The following is a 23,823-nucleotide window of genomic DNA, read 5'->3' on the forward strand; positions in this document are numbered from 1 at the left end:
GAGTCCTTAGGAGGCAAGGCCATTGAGTGCATCTTCCTCTTCCAACCTCTAATCTTAAAGCTCAGTGTTGTCACCCAAGTATCCTGTGCTCATTTTTGCCATATTTCTTTCTTTGTTATTCTCTCATACCTTTTTTTAAAGCTACCATTATCATACAGTTTACTGTGAGTGCAGGGCAAGATTAAGTTTCCACATCTCTCAAGGAATTAAGTCACTTGGCCAAGGTAGTGTAGCCAAGGTGGTCATGGAGCCCAGGCACGGCTGACTCCTGGGTGCAGCTCCAAAGCACCCCATGGCCCTGCCCACAGCTCTTCTCTGAGAGAGCTTGCCTTTGTCTCCTAGTCTAGGTACCTGTGGGAGAGAGAAAGGCGAGGAAATGAGCACGCTTTGCACTGGGGCAGAAGGGAGTAGGGGCTGCTGGTGCTGATGTCAACCAGCAGGGGGAAGCCCACTGCAAAGGGGCTTGAGCTTCTGATCAGTACTTTGTTTAATACTGTAATCATAGATGCTTTCAGTGGCTTTGTGAATATACCCTTTCCTTCCTAATATTACCAATGTAGAAAGAGTAAAATAACCAGTAAAATATCATTCCTTCATTAAATGGCAAAGGAAAACTTTAGTCTCGTTCTCTTTGATAAAATTCTCTATACAACATTTGAGCATCACAATACAACATATTATATATATATAATTCAATTTGAATTTGTTCCTGTCAGTCACTTGAATTTCCATTTCTGCCACTTATCCTTAGGTTAGAGTTTTTTTCCTTCCTTTAATTTAGGAGATACATGGGAATATATTGTAATAGTCTCGTGCTGTGGATGGATCATACCTTGCTCTGGGATCTCTTCAGGTTTGGAGATCTTTGAGGAGGAGATGCTTTCCATTTTGCACACTCGAGAGCAACTCATCACGCACAGTTGGCCCTGAGAAATATTGGCCGCAAGAGGGGTGGATAAGAAAGAGCCGTATGAGAGCTGGCCCCATAAAATTCCACTACATCTCATTCATTCTACTAGGCCTGGCTGACTTGCAAGGGAATAAACATTTGTACCATTACCTGGCATTATACACTGATTTGCAGCTTTTAAGGCTCACATGAAAAGAGCCATTACCATTAAACATGTTTTCTCCATGCTGTACAACGTCTGCCCCCAAAAGGTGAAGGCATACCTCCCAGGTGTTGTACTTACGAGCTCACCCCTTCCCCTCTTTTCTTTCCACAGCGGTCCCAGTCTGCCTTCTCAATCACTGCGGAAGAAGCCCTGAAGACCCCTCCAGCGGAGGCTGCATCGAGGCAGCCAAGGGACCAAGGCCAACACTCAAGAGCAGAGTCTGCTCTGCCCAGCTGGAAGAGCGTGGACAGGCTGGATGAAACAAGTAACTGTTTTAAGCAGCATCTAGTTGGTCTGTGGGTTTCAAAAGGCTTCTCAGCTGTTGCATGGCCACTCAGCTCCTCTTCCCATAAGTCTGAACTGGTGTGTGTCCCTCTGGGCCACCACGTCATGAGGTCTCCAGCACAACACACAATATATAATGTGGTCATGTTCTCCACTCAGGCAGTTTTCCTAGCTGCTCTGGCAGGATGAAGGCTCTCAGGGTGTCATCATATTCTATGCTCTGTGCTGAGACCTGTGGGATGGGGGGGCGGCGGTGGGGAGGCTCCTGGACAAGTGTGTTCACATCACTCCACTGCACACCCACTTCAGCTACCTGTTCTATGTGGACTAGGAGAATGTGTCTTATGTAGGCCAGGAACATTAAACTACCCTCTCATGGCATTTCAACTTTCAAAGGGATTTGGGTCCCACCAAATTTGGGTCTGTAGGTCTGGTTTTAAGGATATCCTTTCTGAAACTGGATACATTAGTTAGGGTAGCATATGCCACTATAACAAGTAAACTGAATATCTAAGCGGCTTAATGCAATAATTTTCTTTTTCATTACACAACAGTGCAGTACAAGTACCCCTGGCCTGTGGGAAGCCTTCAGAGGCCAAAGTACAAGGTTCCGACTTTGTGACTCTATCATCCTCCAGGGCCTCTGAGTCTTTTATGGGCTCATCCACATTTAGACAGCAGATGGAGGAAGGGAGAATGGAGAAGGCAGGGACCTGCTTCTTAACCATCTCAAGCAGGGAGAGCTCACACCACTTTCACTCCCAACCTGTGGACAGGAACTGGTCGCGTGGCCCCACCTCAATGCAGGAGGCCCTGAAAAATGGCATCCTGGCCAGGCAGATGAATACCAGTAACATGGCTGGGTCATGAAAGAGTCTTTGGTGGGCAGTTGTCTATCCCTGCCTGAGGGACGTCCTGAGGACGACATTGCTATTTGCTTGTGCCTCTGCTCTTCCTGCTTCCTCCCCCTAGAATGTCCTGCCTCTACATGGGACAAGTCAGCTTGCTTCTTTAGAGACTCTTCAACATGTATGGCACGTGGTCCTTTGTAAAGCTGTTGAGTCATGTAATCCCTCAAAATGAAGGGGCTCAAATGAACTGAGTCATTTTCCTAAAGTCTCATATCAGAAGACTTTAAGGTGCTTGGACCCATCACCGTGGGTGATGGCCGAGGGCCATGAAGTCCCTGTGCTCAGGGGCCCTCCTGGTCTACATGAATGTCAGACTAAATCTTCCCCCCACCCCCGCACAGGTCTACTCCTCTCTTCCTATTTCCTGCATACACACACTGTGTCGCGAGGCCAGGCATATCTGTCTTCACATGAAGAAGCCATTAACAGTATTCTCATCCCATGTCCTGTCAGACTTAGACCCCTTTCCTGAACAATGAAAACAACAAAAAAGATTAACAGCAGCATAGCCATCCTAGTAATAAGCTTTTAAAGATTGTGCTGTTATTTCTACTCTAAAAGGGAAAAGATTTAACCAACAACTGTAGAAACAAAATCCATTGTTATCACAGTGCAAAGAATCAGAAAACATTAAATATTTTTAACTGTCATTCTAAAGATTTACCAAAAGAGATTATTTTTATATTGACCTTTTAGTACCTATCAGTAGAAACTGCAGTGCCATGACATTGCAGAAATTCTGCAGCAGATGATCGTTTCTTTACTTAGGTATATGGTGTTCATTTTTGTTTTTTAAGTGCATTTTTCTTTTCTAGATATGCCTTTCTTTCCTCCCTCTGCCCTCCCAGTCTATTCATATTCGTTCATTCATATTCTCACTCTCTCTCTTCTTCCTCATTTTCTCAGTTCTCTCTCCTTCACTATGGATTGCAAATGTACACAGAAAAGGGACTGTTAGATTCCATAGAGTACCTGAGAATACCACATAATAGAACTTCAATGCACAATATCTAGCTTTCTAAAATCACTTTAAAACATACAGAGTCCATATGTAGGCACTATTTTATTTTTCCTCCAACAGCATTACTAGACACTGTCATCATTTTGTTTTGCGGATAAGAACATTGATGGACAGGGAAGTTAAGTGACTTGTTCAAGACCCCACAGCCAACGTAGGCAGAGCTGGTCCTCAAATCCAAACATCATGACTCCAATTTGCAGGCTTTCAACTACTGCATTATAAGTGTCTCTCTACCATAAAAACAAACAAACAAAAATCATCATTTCAAAATTCAGACTTGCAAAGTGATAAATGTGTAGAATATTATAAAAACAACTACAAGATGCTCTGTTTCACAAAATAGTTTCCAACAGGATTATAAGCATTCATAATAAATTTGCAAAGGAATTTTGTTTTCAAAACATGATTTTGGACATAATTTTCTGTAAAATTAGGCACCCATAGGTAATTTTTCAATTGTGTATAAACATAAAACTTAGTTCCACATCACACACCCAAAAAAATATTTCACATTCTGCTCAAAAATCTAAGCATCTCTCAGGATAAAGATTTAAAATTTTTTAAAAAGGACTTGGGTGGAAAGCTTCTGGTTTTCTGAGGAATTTTTAGCCCTTGACATGCTAAACTGTCCATGCCAGCCTCAGAGGTCTTGAGGGATGTCTGAAATGTTTAGCAGGAAGCACATTATTCCTACAGGCATTGCTCAGTCTCGGTTGGGCGGAAACATCAAATAGAGGAGTTCTGGAGGTGGAGGTCATCTTAAACGGTGAATGCCCACTCAGCTATATTTAGCAGTTGTGTTTATGCCTCAGGAGGAGGGTTGATTGAGATTCCTGTTAGTGCCCAGTTGGGGTCAGTCTTAGGGACACCGTGGTTTGGGTAAACCACAGTAACTCTGCTTTCAGTCTTGACAGTGCTTATAGTAGTTAATGGATTTCCCCCAAATGCATTTTCACTTTATAAACCTTGACTGGGCATCTACTGTATATGCTGTGTGTGCTCAGTGTTAGGGAAATGAAGATCGGGGAATTGTCACTGCTCTGGGATCACTCACTGAGAGTTAGTTGTCTGCACAATAATGGAAGAGCAGGAATTTGGAGAAAGAGGAAGCGGGAGCAGGATCCCCGAGGGGTGTTCCTGATGGACCGAGAGACTGGGATATCAGAGTGCAGGTGCAGCTTTGATGATGCTGCTCAAAAGCCACCAAAGTTTTCACATGGTTGGGTATTCAGGGAGCCATCTGTGTTTTTGCTAAGAAGTAAAATTTGCTGAGGTAAAAGTTGGTAAACTTCTAGCTTCCACGGAGGCATGAGGCAACCTGGGGTTATAAAAAAGCAGGAGAAGGGGACTTGGCAATGGGCCGAATGCCATCTCACCATGTCGTGGGTATTGGAGCCCAGGGACCACATTTACAATGTGGTCAACCCTAGAGCCAACCCTGAGTGGCACTATCCAGGGTCTCCTTCTTTGGATTCCTCCCAGGGCCCCAGGAGAAGCTGTAGACAGCCGGGTTCATTGAGAGCTGCTCAATGAGCCCCATCGCCCCTGCAGCCTTTGGTGCCTGTGTTCATTAACAAGTAGTCTTCATGTGCCCAGGATGGGACCCAATGTTGCCAGGGGCTGGGAGCATAGCAGTGAAGAAGACGTGGCTCTGTCCTTAAGGAGCTCACGATCAGGATTGAGGGGTGGGGTAGACAACCAAGAATATAAACTATAATCTAGTTTGAGTGTTAAGAAATGAAAGCTTTTTGGCAAAGCTCAGAGAACGGAATAGCCAGCTCCTCAAGGAAGGAAGGCCAAGCATATGCAATTGAGGAGTGATGTGTAAGTCAAGTCTTGAAAGATGGTCCAGAGAGCAGCCTCAGTGACAGATTAGAAGGCCCAGAGAACTTTTCCTTTCTTCTTAGAGTGAGTGCTCCACAGCCATGCTCAGAGTCCACTTTGCATCATGTGGGTGTCTTGGTTTGACTCCCACCAGAAGCAGACCCTAATATGAGAATCTGAAGACCTATAGTTTATTTGCGAGGTGAGCCCAGAAAACACACAGGGAGGGGAGTAGGAATGTGAAACAAGGAAAGAAAATCAGGCAATAAAATGACTTGTTACTGAGCAGATGGCCACTGTGGATGGCTGGAGCTTGACCCCACTGGGGACTCTGGGAGCCAGTGTAGAAGACTCACCTGCTTGGCAAGCAAGAGAGCTGGGATACTTAGCCACCAGCTCCCCTACTCATTGGTTGAGGGCTGCTCCCAGGAGGTGATGAATCCTGGGAACTTCCACCCTGCCCCTGGGGCAAGCAACACAGGCTCTAGTAGCCAGAGCAAGCCTCAAGTGAAGACTTGCAAGTGCTGGCAACTGGAAGTCCAGCTGGCATACACTGAAGTGGTGAGGGCCAAGGTTTGGGGTAGGGCATCCACAGAGCCTGCTACAGGAAAAATCAATATAACTACTTACTAGCCATGCATAGCTTCACTGAGAGCCTGAGCATTCCTGAGAAACTCTTACCACCTGACTGACAATCCCCTGACACAGCATTAGGAGAATGTCAGCAAAATAGAAATACTTTTCTCAAAAGACCTGCTATTACCACCACCACAAGTAGAGCCCAATAATAAATGGTAATAACAACCCTAGTGAGCCACTCTTCTGAATAATTCCACCGTCAATGAAAATAGTGTTGCTGTATAGATATTAATGTGTAATACTGAATAGTGACTATCAGATGCATATCTCTTTTCTGTATACATACATATGGAGTGCATGGGTGTTAATTCATAACCAGGTGTTAAGTACTACTGCTAAAACGGATTCAACAGATATAAGCTAAAAATAGCTCAGGGCCTTAAGTATAGCAGGCACTAGGACTGATGCTTTACATGCGTTATCTCATAATAATTCTAGTGATAGCCAAAGGTGGGTCACACTGACCCCACTGTTGGGCAAGGAAGTAGGCCCAGAAGTGTTCTCTAACCAAGGTCACCTGCTAGTAAATTCAGTCGCTGGGGATCAGCCCTGCGTCTGCTTGAATCCAAAGCTCTTGTTCTTTGCCCTACACTAAAGCAGCCTCCTTCATTTATAGACAAGGGTAAAGGAGCCATCAGGAATTAATCTCTCTGAGCAGGCATGTGTAACACACTCAAGAGCATCCCCTTGTGTAGTCCTCTGACAACCCAGAGAGGTGTTAGCTAAGCCCTTTTCACCAGTCAGAGAACCGAGGCACAGAGGATCACACAGCTGCCAGGTGGCTGAGTGGGGCTTCCTCCTGGACCTCTGGCTTCGAGGTCACTGGTCTTTCTACTGCACACACTGACTCTGGGACAGAGAAGGCTAGGCTGCTTCTAAGGATAAAGAGATGCCTGAGATCCAGGCCCTGCCTCAGGGACTTTGTCCTCACGCTCAGCAGGTGTGTGACAGCTAGAACTCATGGAAGAACGTGCGATGAGCCAGCCAGGTCCCACACCAGGAGAGCTCAGAGAAGAGAGGCCAAGCCCAGCAGGGAGATGAGAATGCCCTCCAGGAAAAGGCCGTTCCCACCAGTGGGATGAGGTGTTGTACGGTCACTGGGGCTTTACTACATGGAAATGGTGGAGAGGGACACTGAAGGCAGGAGTAGCAGGAGAAAGGCCGGTGTGTGGTCTCAGGCTTCTTGGAGGCCCCTGCTTGTATCAGCCCACTGCCGGGGTCCAGCATCCTCCTCGTCAGAGAAAGCCCCACTTCCTGACTCTCAAACTAAAAAGAACTCAATGTCCTGCCAGTCTGAGCTGCAGTCAGGCAGTGGAAGTGGAACTGGGTCGCTGTCGAAAACATATGTTCCACCAACATCTGAATTCCCCTAAGGCTGTGGTTCTGTAACAGGCTTAGCAGGTACAATGCTCTGTGGGCAGCACTGTGAAATACTGATAACTTTCATTTTATTATGTGGAGCAGTAGCAGTTTAACTGGTAGAAAACCTATGTGTTTTAAGTAGCATAAAGTAAGACCCTGCCTCAGAGTCCTACTACATCAGGGCTGTGGCTGCTGCAGGCCTTAAGCCCCGAAGCAGACGTCCACACACAAGTTGGGGAATGGTTTCTTCAAAGCCCTGGGGTCCTCATCACTTCCCACAGACATCCCTGCAATAGTCCTGGTTTTAAAAAAAAAAAAAAAAAAGGCTGGGCACGGTGGCTCACGCCTGTAATCCCAGCACTTTGGGAGGCTGAGGCAGGTGGATCACCTGAGGTCAGGAGTTCAAGACCAGCCTGACCAACATGGTGAAACCCCGTCTCTACTAAAAATACAAAAGTAGCCAGGCATGGTGGCGTGCACCTGTAATCCCAGCTACTCGGGAGGCTGAGGCAGGAGAATCGCTTGAACTTGGGAGGTAGAGGTTGCAGTGAGCCGAGACTGTGCCGTTGCACTGCAGCCTAGGCAACAAGAGTGAAACTCTGTCTCAAAAATAAAAAAAAAAAAAAGGCAGCTCCTGCTGGCAACTGCTGTGCCTGAGGCCTCAGTCCTGGGCCAAGTACCCACAGCCAAAGGAGCAGCATGTCACCTTATTCCCACCCCACAGACACATGGGAAGAAAGCATTTTCCTGTTCGCCTTAATCAAGACAAAACAACTTTTACCAATCCACCCCCAGCATGCAGATCAATCCTTGGGACCATGTTCTGGGCAGATCTGAGCCCAGTTTAGACCACTCCAGTCCATAGTCACAGCCTGAGAGCTGCTCCAGCTGCCCTTGGATGGTGCTTTGCAGCTGGCCAGGGGCTTCCGAGGCACAGTCTGTAGCCCAGAGCTGCCTTAGAGTCAGGTAGAGGATGCACCTCGTCCTCACTCTACAAGTTAGCAGCTCTGTGACCTTTAACAAGTTACTTAACTTCGCTCGTCTTCGTTTCCTCATCTGTAAAATTAGATTGGAAATACCAAAGTTTTTTTGGCCTCAAGTCCTTTCCAGAGTGGAGCATGTTCCTTGAGTTAAAAATAGACCTACGTGCCTATCTCAGGAACCTGTTATGAAGTAGGATCTATAAAAGAGCCAAGAGCAGATGCGTTAACCTCTGAGGTATGCCAGGGCAGGTAGTGGAATTGTTTCCCATCAGTGAGGGGAAACTAAGGATCCAAGAGACAAAATTGTAGCCCAAGGTCAAAGAGCCAGAAGCTGGTACTGCCAACTGCAGCCCTCTCCCCTCCCCTTCCAAACAAGCCTGGGGCAGGAGTGTGGCAGTGCTGAGGAGACTGAGGTGGCGTCAACCCAGGTAGACTGAAATAGGAGCCACATCTCCGAGTTTCTCTCCATCTGGGAAGCACTGGGACCCTTTGAGCTTTCAGGGGATTCCTCGGGGAACTTTGAACTCTGCCCACCAATTGGGTTTGCCCTCCTGGGCTTCCTAAAGGCAACTGCTCTCCAACACCCCCACAAGACACTCTTGGGGAGGTAACAAGTGGCAACATCATCTTGCATTAAAGTGACAACAGCCCCTCTCTGCTTTCTCTATCTTCTCCATCCACAGACCTGGCCCCAGTTTTGCAGAGCCCCGACGGGAACTGGGTGGCCCTGAAGGACGGCGCTCCGCCCCCTACCCGACTACTGGCCAAACCTAAGAGTGGGACATTTCAGGCCCTGGAGGTGGCCTCCAGTGTGGCATCTGCCTACGATGAGATGGGCTCCGATAGCGAGGAAGACTTTGACTGGAGTGAGGCCTTGAGCAAGCTGTGTCCCAGGTCCCAGGGCCTGCCCAGGAACCCCCAGCCTCAGCCCACACAGGCCCAGAGCACTGACCAAGGCCCCATAGCTGCCTCCCCATCCTCCGCAATCTCCCCCAACCCTGAGGCCATGTGCTCTGACTCGGAGACCTCCTCCGCGGGCTCTTCCCAAGAAGTTGGGCACCAGGCCAGGCTGTCCTGGTTGCAGAGGAAGGCCCCCAGGAACCCTGCAGCCGAGAAGATGCGCCTGCAGGGAGAACTGGACGTGAACTTCAACCCCCAGGTGACCAGCAGGGAGACCTCAGACAGCAGCGAGCCGGAGGAGGCCCCCCACACCACAGACCGGCGGGCCAGGAGGTGGAGAAGAGCCCGACTGGGCTCAGAAGAGCCAAGCAAAGAACCATCTTCCCCCAGCACCCAGCTCCGGGATCTGGACACACGTCAGGTAATGGAAGTGCACACGTGCAAATGCACACACACTCTTAGGTAAGATGTGCCCTCCTGCAAGCACAAGTGGCATAGAGTCCTGGGTTTGGAATCCACAGACCCAGATTCTCGTCTTGGTTTTGCTGCTAAGTAGCTGAGTGACTCTAGACGGTCACATCAACTCTTTGGGACTCCATGTCCTCTTTGGAGATGATGACCTAGAATTCAAAGTGTGGTTTGTGAAGTGTGGCCCCCAGACCAGCAGCATCAGCACCACCAGGGAACTCATTAGAAATCTGCCAAATTGGAGATTCTGGGCATGGGACCCAGCCATGTCTGTTATAACAAGCCCTCCTGGCGATTCCACTGTGCACTCAAGTTTAAGGGCCACGGGCCTTGGGTTTAGGGTTGAGGGATCTAGAGTCAGACTGCCTGGGTTCAGATCCAACTGTGTGGCCTTGGACAAGGCATCTCTCTAGTTCTCGGTTTCCTCATCTGTAAAATGAAGATGATATTAGAACCCACCTCAAAGGGTGTTCGTGACAAGTGAAAGAGATGTTTATAAAGAGCTAAGCCCTGTCTGAGATTGACACTAGGGCTCAGTAAACATTATTTCAATTTTCTGTGATTCTTTAGTCCACATCAGACCCCTTCTCTGGATCCTCGGTGGTTCTTCCCACATGGTTTAGTTCAAGACAAATGTGATTAAAGCCATGAATTTTCTCCCTTTAAAAATGCACTTGTATAGACGTACACTCACACATGCACAAATGGTCTTGCTTACAATTTCAGATAATTCATGGGCTCCCAACCAGACTAACTTTATACTCTCTACACCCTGCTCATTCCCAGCCTTGTGCCTTTGATTGTGCTATGCCCTTGCCCTTGCCCCCACCTCTTCTGGTGAAGACCTGCACATCACTGTCAACCCAATACCAAACCTTGTGGAGCCTAGCTGCCATGCCCTATACTCTTAGTTCAGCCAGAAACTGTCCCCTGTGGCTGCAGACAACTCATGCAGGTCCAAAGATATGGTCCAAGATTTCACCAGTGTCTTCTACAAGATCTTCTATGAATGCCTCAGCCACATCCCTGGTCCTGAGGCCCCCATAAAGACAATTGAGGACTCAGGTCCTCAAGCCATAGAATGTGGTATCAGCCCTGATTGACCTGCTAACATATTGCCTAGAAAAGGTCTTTTATTTAGTCCAAGCACCCATTTTCTCCTCCGCAAAACAGAAGGTCATTAAAAATCTGTCTCATGGGATTGTTATGATCATAGAATAAAAGTAAAAAGTTTGGTTCAAGTGTAAATCATTATTATCTAGCTCAAGTAGACACTGTTGTCCAGAAACATGGAATGACTTGCCTCAAGGGATACTCTTGAGAGTTTGTCTGCATGATTCACTTGCAGGTGTAAAATGTCACATCTCCACCTCAATTAGCTTTCTATTTATTCTGAAGTGGCTTGAAATTTGTCTTCTACTGCTAATCTTTGCAAGGCATTGATAGAGAAGAGGCACTGCCTCTGGCTCCCAGGGAGTGACCTTGAGCTAGTGGCAGTACCCACTCCTCTCCACTAGGTGGGGATGGTGCTGCACTTCCAGAGACATCAGGTTATTTTTGGTTAATTATTATTATTATTTTTTTTTAATGCAGGGTCTCACTGTGTTGCCTCATGCTTCTACATAGTAGCCTGTATAGAAAATGGGGAATAAGCTCCTCCCTGGGAGGGGCCTGTAGTATGGTAATGGGAAAGTTCACCAAGCTCATCTCCAACTCAGGCATCTCCGGATCCAACCAGTTTTTGTTTTTCCTGGACTGAGCTTTTTCCCGGACTGAGCTTTTTCCCGGAACTTTTTGAAACAATAAGAACTAAAGGTGCAACAGTAACATGTGGGTCTTTAATTTTAAAATAGACTTGCCAAATTAAGCTTCCAAAACTTCATAGCAATTTGCATAGCCATAACAGTGTGTGAGTATGTTCTCTCATGTTGTCAACAATAGTGTTGTCAGTCTGCTAAATTTTTGCCAATTTTATGTGAAGAAAAAAAATTCCCTTTGGCTAACATTTTCATAATTACTACTGAAATTGAGCAATTTTTCCTGTGTTTAAAGCTATTTGTACTTTTCTTCTTTCGTCCATCCCGCTAGCCTTGATAAGCAATTTACATTTATTTTTTTTATCTGTTATTTTATTGGACTATTTGTCTTTTTCTTACTGCTTTTTAGGAATTAGTTTTATTTTCTAATTGTATAATAGATTTTAGTTCTTTGATGGTTACACGTGAAACTATTCTCTCCTTGTCTGTCACTTTTGCCTTAAGTATATTTTACATACAAAAATTTTTGTTCATAATAATTTCTCAGTTATTTTTGCTTATTATCAGTTATTTCCTTTATTATTTTTGTATTTGGTGCCTTAAGGCCTTAAATTTGCAAGGTTATAAGGATTTTTTTCCAATTTTTTCCTAATCCTTTGTAGTTTTCTATTTTCAGTTTAGTCCTTTAGACCATCTGTACTTTATCCTTCTGGATGATATGTGATAAGATCTAAACTTCAAATTAAGAATTTGTCACAAAATTATTATTAAATAATCTATCATCCACTGGTTTCAGATGCCCCTTTAGTATATTTTAACCTTTTATTTCTATCAACCTGGTTTATTTTTTACTTTCTATTTTGTTCCATTGATCTTGAAGCCTATTCCTTCACAAATACTATTTTATTTTAATTATAATAGCTTTATAATATATAATGCTATCTGTTGGTTGGTGTTCTCTTCACCGTGTGGATTTTTAGAAAATGATATCATTTTCTAAAAGCATTTGGGCTTTTCTCAGTCCTTCACTTAAATGATTTGTTAAAATCTGCTCAAGTTGCAAAAAAGTCTTTTTAAGTTTTGATTGGAATTACATTAAATGTATATATCTACTTCAGAATAATTGATATCTCTGTAATATTAAGCCTTTCCTATCAAGAATATAGTACTTATTTCCATTTATTTACTTTACAGTGAAGTTTTATAGATTTTTTTCAAAGCTTTCATACGTTTCTTGTCAAGTAATTTTTAATTATCTTATACATTGTGTTGATATTGTAAATGAGATTTATTACATGTTCTAATTGCTTCTTGCTGGTGTATAGAAACTGTTCATTTCATGTTTACATTTTATAACTTAGTTCCCTAACGGATTCTCTTCTCAGTTCTGGTAGTCTTTTGGGTGATCATCTTAGCTAGTCCAGATAGATAATCATATTGTCAACAAGTAATGACACTTATCTTTTCCTTTCTGTCATGTATACTTATTTCTCTTTCTTGTTTTATTGCATTGGTGACAACTTATGCTACACTGAGACATAGTAATGACATCTGGCACCTTGCCTTTGTCTTGCTGCTACCCTTAGTGACCTGCTTCCGGTGTTTCACTATTAAGTGTCATGCTTGCTCTAAGTTTAGTAGGTACTATCAAAATGAGAAATTATCTATTCCTAACTTACTAAACAATTTAAATCAGGAATGTGACTGCTTTTTGGCAGTAGATGATCATAGACTTTTTCTTTTTTATTTTTATTACATTTTATTTTATTTTTGAGACAGTGTTTTGCCCTGTCACCCATGCTGGAGTGCAGTGGCACAACGGCTCACTGCAACCTTGACCTTCTGTGCTCAAGAGATCTTCCAGCCTCAGCCTCCCAAGTAGCTGGGACTATAGGAGTTCATCACCATGCTCAGCTAAAATTTCTTTTTATTTTTCTGTAGAAACAGGGTCTTGCCATGTTGCCCAGGCTGGTCTTGAACTCCTGAGCTTAAGCAATCCTCCCACCTCAGCCTCCCAAAGTGCTGGGATTACAGGCATGAGCCACTGTGCCTGGACAGCTTTTTCTTCTATAATCTGTTAATGTTGTAAATCACATTAATAGATTTATCAATTTTGAATCATCTTTTCATTTGTTGCATAAATTTTACTTATGTTTTTTAAATAAAAACCAGATTCCATTTGCTGGTTTCCATTTTGATGCTATCTCGTTCAGTTTGGTATCAGGTTATACTAATAACATGGCAAGGATTCTCTATTTTATCTTATTTTTAGAACACTTTATATGACATAATAATTTTCTGAAAGTTTGGGAGAATTCACCTTTTAAGCTATCTAGGCCTGCTGCATCTTTATAGGGGCAGATCTTTTACTTTCTTTATAGATTTCTTCTTTGGTTGTTAAACCATTTAGATTTTGTAACTCTTCTTAAATCCACTTTAGTAATTTACATTTTCATAGGCAATCATCTATTTAATCTAGATTTTCAAATGTATTGATATAATATTATATCTAATATTCTCATCATGTTTTTAAAAAAATTTCTCTGCACTATAGTTAGGCATCCTCTGGTTTATAGATTTTTTTCTCTCTCTTGCTCTCATTCTCATTCTCTATCATTCCCTCTTTTCTCTATCATTCTCTATCATTCCCTCTTTTCTTACTTGAACTTATCAGTCTTATTTTTTTACTGGTGTTTTTGAAGAACCAGCTGTTACTTTCATTCAAAAAATCCCAGGGATTTTTTATTTTTCTTCCTAGTCCATTAATTTCTACTTTTATATTTATTAATATATAACATATTAATAACATATATAATAAAATATAAAAATATACTTTTATATTTATTAATGTCTTCTTTTTACTTTCTTGTTTTCACACATTTTTCTATATATTCTGATATATATAGAAATATATATATTTCCAATATAGCTAATGAATTTTCCCTCAAATTCAGTTTTGTTTCCACCCCGCTAGCTTTGATATGCAATGTGCCCATTGTCAAACTTTTCCAAGTAATTGATCATTTCCAGTGTAATTCTCATTTTGATCAAATTAAGTTAGTGAGATGGATAACACTTTGATTTGTTTTTGCATTTTGTTTTGGTTTTGTCACTAATTTTTAGTATGCATTATGAATAATGAATATGGCTTACATAATTGCTAGTGTTGGGAATTTGTTGAGACTGCATTTATGATTTAATAAATGGTCAGTTTTTGTGAATGTTTTATGTGTGTTTGGAAGGAACACATGTTCTCTGTTTTTTGGAGACAAAACTGCATGTGTATGTATGCATTGTTCTGGGCATTAACAAAACAAGGTCCTGTCTCTTGATGCTCACATTCATTTCCCTTCATTTCTCTAATTTCCCATTACTGTTGTCTTCATTGTTCTGCAGTTTTCTTAATTCCTGTCTTTTTAGAGGCTTGTGAAGGACTCATATTAGGAGACGCAAAAGTACATCTGTCATCTCACTCCCTGCTAGATGCTTCACCTCATGGGCCAGGATTAGCAGATGAAGCCAGCTGAAAGCAGGAGTCCTTTCTCGCATTCTCTACCTTATCCCTGGCCTCACTCACTTGACACATACCTTTGCACACTGAGCCTCTATGCCAGGGGTCCCCAACCTTTTTGGCACCAACAGTTTTGTGGATGACAGTTTTTCTATGGATTGCGGCAGGTCGTGGGAGGTGAGGGATGGTTTCGGGATGAAACTGTTCCACCTCAGATTATCAGGCATTAGTTGGATTCTCATAACGAGCGCACAACTCTCATCTCTCACATGTGCAGTTCGCAATAGAGTTTGCGCTACTCTGAGAATCTAATGCCACCCCTGATCTGACAGGAGGCAGAACTCAGGTGGTAATGCTGGCTCACCTGCTGCCCACCTCTTGCTATGCAGCCTGGTTCCTAACAGGCCAATGGCCAGTACCAGTCCGTGGCCCCTGGGCTGGGGACCCCTGCTCTATGCAATCCATAACATAAACTGCTGAACACACTCTTCTATCCTCCTAAACCCAACCCCCTGATGGACATAGATGGACTAAAACCCCATCTCTTTTGAATATTAATTCTGCTGTTGTAGAATTAATGCAAGTGTAATTCTATAAGTCTAGACTTCAAATGCAAGTGTTTGTGTTTTCAGTTTTTCTGCAGTCTTTTGTCTTCCCATTTCACCTTATCCTGTAGTCTGTTAGTCTAAGTGCTGAACTCTTATAGCTTTTTACACCTCTTAATTGAAAATCTGTATTATTACTCTCTAATGAGAATGCAAAACTGCTACCAGACACTGTGTCCTGATTGTTAGTAAAATTCACATGATGCCTTCAGGCTAACTTGTTTCCTTCTCTCTGCAGTATTTTTCCATGGGTTCCACATTAACTTTTCCTGTTAGCAGTTCTTAAATGAGGATAATGCTATCCCCACCCTCATTGTTTGCCAATATCTAATGCCCTCAAATCATTTCCACTCTGCTAGCTTAAGACAGGGGATTTTTGTTATTCTTACTGCCTCGCATTATGCTTCTCTGATCAGATGGCTAAGAACCTAGCCACAGTATTGAATATATAGATAATGAATGAATGAATGAATTAGAAATAACAGACACCATCACACACTTTGCATGGTTTTTGTAGTCTCTACCCCAGAGCTTATGTTTTATCACTACACCTCCCAGGATGCAACATGGTGCCATGGCTAGTTCTTCCTCCTACCCACCTAAATATTTTAAGGTAAATACATTTTCTAAGTAGCTATAAAACAGGGAAGCACCGAGGGGAGTTGGAAGTGAGCTTCTCTTCAGATGCTTAAAAAGTCCCACTGCCACAATAGAAGGCTCAACTGTTGTGTTTTTGTTTCTTGGTATTTGTTTTGCTTTGTTTTATGGTGAGCATTTATCTTAATATTTCTAGACCAAGATTCGAGGTTGAGAGAATACTGGGAGGAGGGTCAACAATTACTGTGACTACTTAGAAAAGGTAGAGAGTAACTGAGTCTCCAAGTGCACTCGTGAGCCTTCTATTTAATAAAAAATTTCCCCATTCATTTACTGGCAACAAACGGACTTTGATTGATTTTTAGTGTTGTGGGTTTTCATCTTTTTCTATATCTTCCCACACAGTTTTGGTGGAAATTTTGTGTGAAAGATGTCTGCCAGATACCATTTTAAAATGGAAACCTGCTGATTAATTTTTTGTTGATTGAGACTTCAGGATCACAGGAGGCTGCTATTTTAATTTCCTCCAATGTTTCATTTTTGGTTATACTCATTAGCAAAACTTGTTTTCTTGGAGTAAACTTTCTCCCGCCTAGCATTCTAGATTCTAATTATTCTTTAAAAATATGTTAAGAGTCTTGCCATAGTGAGAAACTACCAGTTCTTTATAACTAATCATCTGTAAATATTCCTTTACTTCATAGGTTTATGCCTTGCTCCAGAAATAATTTAAAGTGGCTTACGTAAATATGAACAGGGGAAAATAAAATAAAAATATAACAATGAAAAGGAGGACAAAGGGAAAACCAGAGTAGAAAAGATAAGATGAAGCAAGGAGTAATGATAATTTACAAAATTGATGGAATGACTCTTAGGTGAGAGATACCAAAAATTTGTCCCTGAGTTTCTAGAAGACAATAGAAGGAGGGTGGCATGACCAGTTCCCCAAGTCATGGAAGCTCTAGTAGAATAATAAGTCCATTCCTTAAAGGATGCTGCTCTCAGAGCTAAAATCCAAGAGAAACTCATCCTGTGGATCCTTGTGGAGAGGATGGAGACCACAGCAGCCCCTGCTCTAAACTGTTTCCATGGATTCACACTCGGGGCTGCTTCTCATAATGTCACTCAGTGTTGACCAATACATCACAGCGGGCACTGTTCAATTAAGTTCAATTAAGTTCAATTAAGTCAGGCTGATGAGGGGCCAAAATGCACTGACCTCTGCTGTCCGGGCTGCTCCAGGATTAAGTGTGGGGATGTGGAGAGCAGTGGAAGGCTGCCTCCCCACTGCTGCCCTCCCTGTTTGATGAGTGTTGTGGAGCTCTGTATTCGAGGGGATGCTCTCTGACAAGTGCTTGTGAGGCCACGCATGTTGGCAGTAAGCTGAGTTGGAGGTAGTAGTGACACTCCCCTGAGAACACTGGGGCTCCCAGAAGGTTCGCCTGCCTCTGAAGTGTACCAAGAGAATATCCCCAGGCAAGGCCTTAAAATCTACTCAGAACTGTATTGGAATTATTTCCAGTACACAGACCAAAGGGTAATCATTCCCCTCTGCCCTTCAATTCTCCACCCTGATTTTCAAATATTTTTAGGCATAGAGGTTTCCCTTAAATGAAATCTAAAGAGAAGGCATGCGAGTGCCAAAGGTTGTATCTCCCACAAAAATAAAAATAAAGAGGAGACAAATCATAATACGGCTGAAAGCAGAGCTGCTCTGAGGCGCAGTTGTTCCCTCATTCCTCACCACTTACCTCCACGTCCACAGCAGCCCAGCAAGCACAAACAATAACCTGGAAGGACTTTAGAGCAGGTGTGACCAAATAACCCCTCAGAAGAAAAATCTTAGTCGCATGTCTGTCAACTGATTTCCCCTGGAGCACAAGAATTGCTAGGAGTGCCTTCCAAGATAAACTGGTTGCAGAGAACATGTCTAGAAAATGAGACACTTGCTGGAAAATGGTGCTTCTTACATTTTCTTTTTGTTATGGGCCCTTTCGAGAACCTAATGAGTACGCTAGGTCAGGGTATCCAATCTTCTGGCTTCCCTGGGCCACAGTGGAAGAAGAAGAATTGTCTTGGGTCACACATAATATACTAATGCTAATGATAGCTGATGAGCTAAAAGAAAAAGAGCAAAAAAAAATTGGTAATGTTTCGAGAAAGTTTATGAATTTGTATTGGGCTCAATGCAAAGTCATCCTGGGCCACATGGGGCACGGGTTGAGCAAGTTTGCTCTAGGTCTTCTCTCTAGGAAGGAAAAAAATGTGCATAAATGCAACAGAGTTTTATATTCAATCTTGGGGAGTATTGGGAGCCTGTCTGGAGCCTCTCTATATAGGATTTTTAGATAGGAGTCTGTTGGCTATTAAGGATTCTCCACTGAAAATGATCACTTGATTGTAGCAATGGTTAAATTATTTGGGGCCTTCTTTTAGGAGACATTAAATAGCAGGGCTAACTATCAACTATGGCTTTTACTTGTATGTAGCAATAAAACCATGTCAATTCCATGAAAGAAAATGTTGAGTTCTCTATTCCATATGGCAGGGACCCAAGCCCCGCTCATTCAAATGGATAGCAACTCATTCAGGGCCAATACAGAGAAAGGGGTCTAGAGCACACTCAGTCCCTTCATCCCAACCCCTGCCCTGCGTGTCATCATGTGATTGCCAGGAAATCCTACTGCTGACCCTGACTCTCACACTGGCATTAAGGCCCAGGTTCTGAATCACCACCAAAATTCATGGATCGCATAACTTAGTCTATGCCTATCACAATCCTGAGTCAAAGAAAAATCGAAAGTGAAACCCACTGCAAGTGCTGCTTTATTCCTAACAGATTGCTCCACAAAGCGACAGAACAATTGTGGCCAGTATGAAGATAATTGTGTCTTAATTATGCCTCATGTTTCATTATTGGAACGCTAAGCATGTGGGAGTTATTTATCTGACTGCTCAAGGTCATCGCAAAGGTCTGATTGCAAAAATTCAAAAACTTGCAACCTCAGGCATAAATGGGTTAAATTTGCCCATTCCTCATGTAAACATTCACCTGAAAAGCCCAGACTAGCAATTTTCTAGATATTTTATATGGAATTGCCATAATTCTGGGGAATAAGTGGTTGCCCTTTCAAAAAATAGCATAGTCTAATTCCATCGGATAGGAGATTAGCAATGAAAAAACACAGAGGAGGTGCAGATACCAGCAGTCAGGAGGTTTTGGTTCCGAGAGTGGGAGATGTGCCCCAGATTAGATTCAGACTTGTTTGTTTTTTAATGTAATAATATAAAGGACTCAGAAATCATGGAATCTATATACCAAAGCAACTGATCTGTAATAATAAAAGCTAAAACATAAGCCTTCCAGATGACATCCTGGTGCTAAGATTTCATTACATCCTTCACCAAATTCATCACCAGGTAGTTAGTCCCCATACCTTCTGTGCAATTCCACCAGCCAGGCAGGTCCTTCCACGTGATGGGTTCTCCATGAGAGAACCTTGAGAGACTCTCTTTGAGGCAACAGGAAATGTATTATAATATTAATTTCTATAAGATTCCAGATGGTGTCTTTCCATTTCCACTGTGTGAAGCTGACTAAGGGTTTGGTGTATATTTGTGTATGTGTCTGGCTATCACACCAATTATAAGGAAAACAAATACCTTATTCATAGCATGTGAATTAGACTAGTTTTAGGTGAACAGCAGTGCATTGGAAGTGGGAAAACTTCTACCTTAGACACCAGGGACAGAAATGTTCCAAGTCCTCTGGGAGAGACGGATCAGCTGCAGAGTCCAGCAGCCCCATGGCTCATCCGCTGTCTCCAGCCTCTGAATAGCTGTGCCAAAGGATTGGCAAGGAAAACTATGTACATTTGCCACACTGAGTGCCCTAAAGTTGTTTAACCTGTAAGTTGGAGCTTTTCTCTGAAGTCTACTAAAATAAAATCTAAAAGCAAGCTGCAGAAACTTGGTTTTTTAGGTCAGGTTCAGTATCTTTCATCAACAGGAATGAGGAGAGCCACGAGGACACAAGGATATATTCAACAAAGGTTAACATGGGACTGTTGAAAGTTATCCCTTATCTGGACTCTTTTTTAAAAGGTGGAGAAAGCCCAGAGCCTTGCCTGCCCTTTGCCTCCTGAAACAACCTGGCAGGTGAAAGACAGCCCTATGAAAAACTTTCTGAGACTGGGGCTGCTTTTTATGAGAAAGATGATGAGGCTAAATAGGAGAAAAAAAATTTTTTAATTACAATAGGCTAGATTTCAGTGTGCACAGATCACTGGGGTTACTGAGGTAAAGACAGTATTCTAAGGAAATCTCAGGGTATTCATCTCCAGAAAGAATTCTAGAAAAATTATCTTCTCACTCCTTTAAGTATTCCCTTTTGTGAAACAAGAGGTTAAACTCCTTGCCTCTTGGATTCTCTCCCTGCTTCACGGCTCTGCTGTTTTCCTTTTAGTGGGCACAGTTTAATTTGGAGCATCCAGTCTTGTTTTGGTGTAAGAGAAGAGCTTGGCCTTCAGGGTCAGGTCACCTTCAGCTCAGCTATCCACTAGTGTGACCTTGGACAGTACACACAGCCTTTGTCCTCATCAATACAGAGGGAACTGCTGGGATGCCTGAGTGTGACATTCCGTGCACAGTGCCCTGTAGAGCGTGCACCCACACAGTGTGCTCGGCAGTGAGAAATGTCTCGTTCCTTCCCCCACCACTCAAATCCCCATCACCTCACCTCCATTTATTTATTTATTTATTTATTTATTTAGAGACTGAGTCTTGCTCTGTCACCAGGCTGGAGTGCAGTGGTGCAATCTCAGCTCACTGCAATCTCCACCTCCCAGGTTCAAGCGATTCGCCTGCCTCAGCCTCCTGAGTAGCTGGGATTACAGACGCATAACACCACACCCAGCTAATTGTTTTTGTATTTTTAGTAGAGACAGGGTTTCACCATGCTGGCCAGGATGGTCTCAATCTCCTGACCTCGTAATCTGCCCACCTCAGCCTCCCAAAGTGCTGGGATTACAGGTGTGAGCTTCCATGCCTGGCCTTCCTCCATTTATTTCTGTTCTCATGTTTCTTTAGCTGAAGAATTCAGTAATTTCCTCAAGAATTTTTAGAAGACCTCCAGTTTGAGAAAGTTTGCATTAAATTTTAAATACTGTCAATTTAAGAAAAATGTTGGCACCACCCTAAATATAAATGCAGATCTAAGAATGGAGATCTTACACACATGGCAGCACCTAGCCGTGGGGTCAAGGCCTGGGTAATCCAGAACATGCCTCTTTTTTCAGTGATCAGTGAGATGAAAAGCAACATTTAAGGTTATTGTAAAGAACTTGCACACCACTGGAAACATATTAGAAGTCTCTTGTTTAAGAAACTATACTGACTTATCTTAGGAGTATTCCATCGTTAAGTGTTTAAAGATATGCATTTCTGTTTAGCCAGGGTCTCCAAGTTCCATATATATTTTTTTTTAATTTTTTTTTTAATTTTTTTTATTTTTTGAGACAGAGTCTCACTCTGTCACCCAGGCTGGAGTGCAGTGGCACGATCTCAGCTCACTGCAACCTCCATCTCCTGGGTTCAAGCGAGCACATCCAGCTAATTTTTGTATTTTTAGTACAGACGGGGTTTCACCATTTTGGCCAGGCTGGCCTCAAGCTCCGGACCTCAAATGATCCACCCACCTCAGCCTCCCAAACTGCTGGGATTACAGACATGAGCCACCATGCCTGGCCACACGCTACATTTAAGTGTGCAAGGAAGAGGCAACTTTTTGTTCTTTAGTAACTGCCTTAAACTTCCCCATTCGCCTCCCCATTCTGACTAGCTAGGAATGTAAATCAACCAATTCAAAGAAAACTTGGCCTCTTGTGATTTGAATTATTTTCCCTTTTCTTTCCATTTAAACCTGCCTTTCCTAGGTAAATAATCAGTCCTCCAAACCCTCCACTTTCTCTGCCTTCGCTGTCTTGGAGAGCATATTGAGGAGCTTGTAGGGTCCTCGTGGCTGCGGGGCATCTTAGAGCTAGACAGTGTCCTCTGGGTCCTTGCAGGACTCTGCAGTGATGGGGACCCTGCTCATCAGGTCATTTCTCTGCATCACTGGCATCTGCTGCCAACGTCTAAGACCTGGGAACTTTGGTCTGTTCCCTGTCTGCTCCATTAGAAGCCAGCACCCCTTCCACGGGCGCCAGCATGGCTCTCACACGTGTCAGCTACCTGGCCCTGGCTGTCCAACCCCGGGACAGCTACTTTATTACAGTGTCACCAGCAATCTTCTATGACTCTGCTTCTGGGTGCCCTCTGTGCCACACAGGTGCCAGGAGGGACCCTGGAGCCCCCTTCAGCCTCCCTGAGAAGCTCCTTATCAGGGGTGATTGTACTCTGATTCTGCTGCCCATATCATCATAAGGTGGGGGGGGGCGGGTCAGAGGTCATAGGCATCCTGTGAGGTTGCCTCTCTCTAGATTTCAATAGAAGTAGAAGTGAAATTTAGCTTTTCAACAGATTCATCTCTAGAAACCCTCTGTCCGTGTTCACAAAATCTGTCTTTTGAGCCTTTTGTTACCCTAAAGAGCTAATGGAGTGAACTGATCAATGGTCTTTTGGTTCTGGATCTACATTCACCTTCCCTGGGGTAAAATGCTTATGGTTTAGCCTAAGAAAATGAAGACACAAGGGAATGCAGTTTTAATGGGAAATGAAAAGCACTGCTTTCTTGTTTTCAAAATAATGTCCCATTATACGTACAAATACCGCTTTATAAGGTGGAGACTTTGAGACACCACACCAGTGGGCAAGCAACTCTGATTTTCAGATTACTTAAAATGTTTTATGCCCAGATACAGACATTGCTCATAGTTATTCAGCTTGCCCACAAGGAATTTCATTCTTTCCCACCCCACCCTCTGCCCCTGACCCCCACCGCCCTCCCTGCAAAAGCTTCTCAGGATTCTCCACTGAGTTCATAATCTTCTCAGTGATCTGCTTAAGTCCCTCACTGTCCAACATAGTGAGTATGTTTGGTGTTTGGGTGAAGTTGTTGTGATAATCAGGGTCCCTTTTAAGTAGAAGAGCATTTTTGTTGGCTGAAGACTCAGCAGCACTCTTATTTTCTCTAAATTCTGTTTCCCAGCTGGCTTTAAACACAAACCTCCTTACTGCTCCCTTCTCTGAATTCAACTGTAAGCTTCCAATGGCGTACATCTTCAACTAACATGTACCCATCTACTGTTGTCTTACTTAGGAAGTATTCTTATTGATAAGTATTCTTATCGATATTTCTTAGCCTTTTGGGAGCACGGACCCCTGTGGAAATCTGATGAAAACTAATAATGCTCATCCTAGAAAAGTGTGCATGCATACCAAAGTTTGTGAACAATATCAGGGGTCCACAGAGGCCCATCCATGGACTCCATGTCAGCCAAGATCCCAGCTTAGCATTTACTGTCTCAGCTATCATGAAAATTAAAATCAGCTCATGGGGGAAAATATGTGTGAGTTTATAACATAGGGCAGGGATTGCTTAACCCTTTGCAGGCTAAAAATACCTATTTTTCTCTGGAGATATAAATATTTGCTAATCTACTTGATGAATATTAGATGGCCAAATAATACTGTTATTTTTGAAGTTCTTGTGGCTTTTGATAATGATGCTTCCAGTTATGCTTATGGTATCTCATCTGGGCATCAGATCTGTATGCATACGATTCGTCTTTCTGTGAACTCAAGAACCATCACTTAGCGTTATGATTCTTGCTGCTCCAATAAAACTTGAGGTATGTCCTGATAATCTTTAGGATTCCATTCTTTAAGATTTGCTCAGTTACCATC

The 23,823-nt window shown here is 43.1% G+C and overlaps 1 protein-coding gene across 3 annotated transcripts in view; it reads left to right on the forward strand.

The window, feature by feature from the left end:
- Positions 1-23,823, forward strand: part of MYRIP (myosin VIIA and Rab interacting protein) — a 412,659-nt gene that overhangs the window by 336,742 nt on the left and 52,094 nt on the right. For all 3 annotated transcript variants that reach the window (XM_001115677.5, XM_015131302.3, XM_015131301.3), the window contains 2 exons: positions 1,227-1,380; positions 8,824-9,461. In XM_001115677.5, the coding sequence (XP_001115677.3) occupies positions 1,227-1,380; positions 8,824-9,461 (792 nt within the window). The remainder of the gene's footprint in view (positions 1-1,226; positions 1,381-8,823; positions 9,462-23,823) is intronic.

Source organism: Macaca mulatta, chromosome 2 (assembly GCF_049350105.2).
Source record: "Macaca mulatta isolate MMU2019108-1 chromosome 2, T2T-MMU8v2.0, whole genome shotgun sequence".
Taxonomy (NCBI): domain Eukaryota; kingdom Metazoa; phylum Chordata; class Mammalia; order Primates; family Cercopithecidae; genus Macaca; species Macaca mulatta.